The 2941-nt window shown below is 44.5% G+C and overlaps 1 protein-coding gene across 1 annotated transcript; it reads right to left on the reverse strand.

Moving 5' to 3' along the window:
* Positions 1-1848: 1848 nt before the first annotated feature.
* LOC120653438 (formin-like protein 3) lies at positions 1849-2511 on the reverse strand. Its single transcript, XM_039931187.1, has 3 exons — positions 2461-2511; positions 2193-2339; positions 1849-2097 (listed from the first exon to the last, which is right to left on the reverse strand). Exons 1-3 carry the CDS (start codon positions 2509-2511, stop codon positions 1849-1851), a joined length of 447 nt encoding a protein of 148 aa, XP_039787121.1.
* Positions 2512-2941: the final 430 nt, after the last annotated feature.

The raw sequence follows: 2941 nt of genomic DNA on the forward strand, positions 1-2941 counted from the left end.
AGAATTGAAAAAATATGGATCACCAAATCTTAATAAGCGACACGAGGATCAATTTGTAAGATGGTTCGAAGGCAAGATCAGAGATCTATATGCGAAAAGGGGAAGTAAGTTCAGAGATGTTTGCACTTGCTCAAGGACCGGATAGTCGAGCTCATACATTGCATAGATGTCATATCAATAATTGGCTGTTTCGAACCGCTGACATTGAGAAAATCCTCGTAACACAAAACAGTGGTGTGCTTGTCAAGGGCGACGGTACTAGTGGCAACATGAACTGGTATGAGGTGATTAAAAGAATGATCTCACTAAAATTTCCTAGACAAAAAGAAGTTATTTTGTTCCAGTGTGACTGGTTTGATGTGCCTGCTGCCACTACCAACAGAGCCAGAGGATAAAATAAGGATCAATTTGGGGTTATTGATATCGATACTACTCGATACAGGTATAATAATGAACCCTATATTCTGGAGGCATAGGCAGAACTGGTGTTTTATGTGAATCGGTAAACAAACCTGGTTGGAGCAGTGTTATTGCGTTGAAACCAAGGGACTTGTTTGCCATGCCTGAATTAGAACTTGAGGACTCAATTGATGTGGGTATCGAAGGCATTAATTTACTCGGTGGACAGCAGGATTTGACGAATTGGACAAGATCGGACAAGGAAGGCACAACCGGGGATGTCTCAGTTATTACTCAGGTGTAGGCCCAAGCAGTTAATGAACCAGACGATGCGGTCTTTGATGTTGATGATGAAGATGACACGTACAATGATGATGGAGTTGTTGCACCAGTTGCTTCTACGGTACAAGGCCAAGATGATGACTTTTTTATTTGATACTTGCACGATTTTGTTTCGCGTCTCAAGAGACAATGAGCCATTTAATTTGTTTGGCGTCCTCATAAAGAGTCTACAAATTTTTCAAATTTTGTTCATGAATGTGGTTGTAGGGTGGCCACACAAATTCAGCCACCTAATGATCCGCACTTACAATATTTTATTCTTATTTTTATCTATGAATAAGTGATGTTTAATAGCTTAGTAATAGTTTCAAATCAAATTCTACAATTTTTTTTGAAATAATTTGAATTTTTTTTGAATTTGGTCTGATATTTTTGATATATCTTGTTTACCCTATTTATCTATGACCTCCGATAAATTTTTATTTCCGATAATGAAAACCTTGGTCCAGCTGTCAAATTTCTGTTAAGGCTTGACCATTGCCCAACGTATGTATACTGATTTGTGGGTCATGTGTGAGCCAAGACGTGGCTGGGTCCACGCGTCAGGGACAAGGGGATTAGTGAATTTATTACTGAATTTACATTTGATGCTATTCTGAAATTAGATGTGGGGACAAGGGGATTAGTGAATCTATTACTGAATTTATGTTTGATGTTTTTCTAAAATTGGATGTGGGACAAGGGGACAAGTTTCTGAAGCATCCAAAGTAGTAGTTCATATATATACATAGGAAATTGGATGCCATTCTGAAACATAAACATTCACTACAATATAACATAAACCAAAGTAGGAGTTCATAAACCGAACCATTTCTTGTTGCTCGGTGTGGCAAAGGAAAGGGTAGCAAAAGATTCAAACGTTTCCAAAAGAAAAGGAAACGACCCAAAACAACATCAGCAGTCGCCCTCCTCGCTGGTAACATCAGAGAAATCATCGTACTCAGCTTCAGCAGCCTCCTCCTCATCACCATGAAGGTGTTGGCGAACAAGCCTACGATGCTGCTCGGCGAGGGGGTCATCCGAGTTGAAGTTGAGGGCATGCTCGATCAGGCGATACATGTTATCCGTCTCCATGGCGTCGGGGCAGAACGGGCATCGGAACCACACCTAGCCGCTGGCTGCAAACCTTTTAGAGAACCGCAGGGGCTCCTCGACATGTCCCTGCGGCGGCGGCAGCGGCGAGGGAGCTCGATGGCCGGGGCCATTGCCAGCTGAACCGCGCGGTGGCGGTGGCGGCGGCGGCGGAACCGCCGAGGCCGCCGGGTCGATGCCAGGGCATTGCCGCTTCGCCGACGGCGAGGGATACCCGCTGCGCCGGACGGACGACGCTGGCGGCGCATCGGAACCGTCGCTTGACTGCAACATGCAATGGACAAAAATCAAGAACACAAAATCCAAATCTATCTCACCAATCAAGATTAACAGTAGGGTTTTTTTTGCCAAAAGCTTACCGACGATGAGGAGCGAGGAGGGGAGCTTGCCGACGGGATGCTTGCCTTTTGCTTCCCCTTGGGGTCAATGGTGTCAGTCGACAGCGGTGGTGCGTGCACAGGAAGCGAGGAGAGGGCGGAGAAGTTGCCGATGAAGATGAAGCGTGGCTTGGGAATTAATTGAAGTGATGGGACGGTTTGGGGGAGAAAGGGGAGTAGGAGGTAGAGAAAGGCGCCCCCCGGCAGTTAATTGTTTCCATCCAAAAGAGAAACACCTTTTGTCCCCAACATGCGGGACCCACTGTCCCAGGCCGGGCCCACCTGTCGGTGCAAGGTTCATGGCGTAATCCTCGAATGCGCTTTCGTATGTGTGACTGAAACGCAAGCCCCACCTGTTGGTGCCGGGTTCATGGCCAAGTCTTCATCAGTTCTTCACGGTTCTACGTATTTTCTGTTTTGATTCATAACAAAAACTTAAATCGTGGTTAGATTTCTCATTTCTTGTCCGATTCAGTTCGTTCTTTTTTCTAACTTTGTATATAATTTATGTCATGGGTTCCACTGTGCACATAGACTCTAGTTTGATTTTGTACCTTATTAGCATTGCAGACACTAAGTCCTAATAACTCTCCAATGTAGGTGTATTTGTCAATGAAATTTGATGTATAGGCCAATATGGCACACATGTACATATAGAATTATATGATGGACTATTTAAAACGTAAACTGTTGTGTCCCCGACATGTGGGAACACCCACCCACTGTAATCC

Source organism: Panicum virgatum, chromosome 1N, assembly GCF_016808335.1.
Source record: "Panicum virgatum strain AP13 chromosome 1N, P.virgatum_v5, whole genome shotgun sequence".
Classification (NCBI taxonomy): Eukaryota; Viridiplantae; Streptophyta; class Magnoliopsida; order Poales; family Poaceae; genus Panicum; species Panicum virgatum.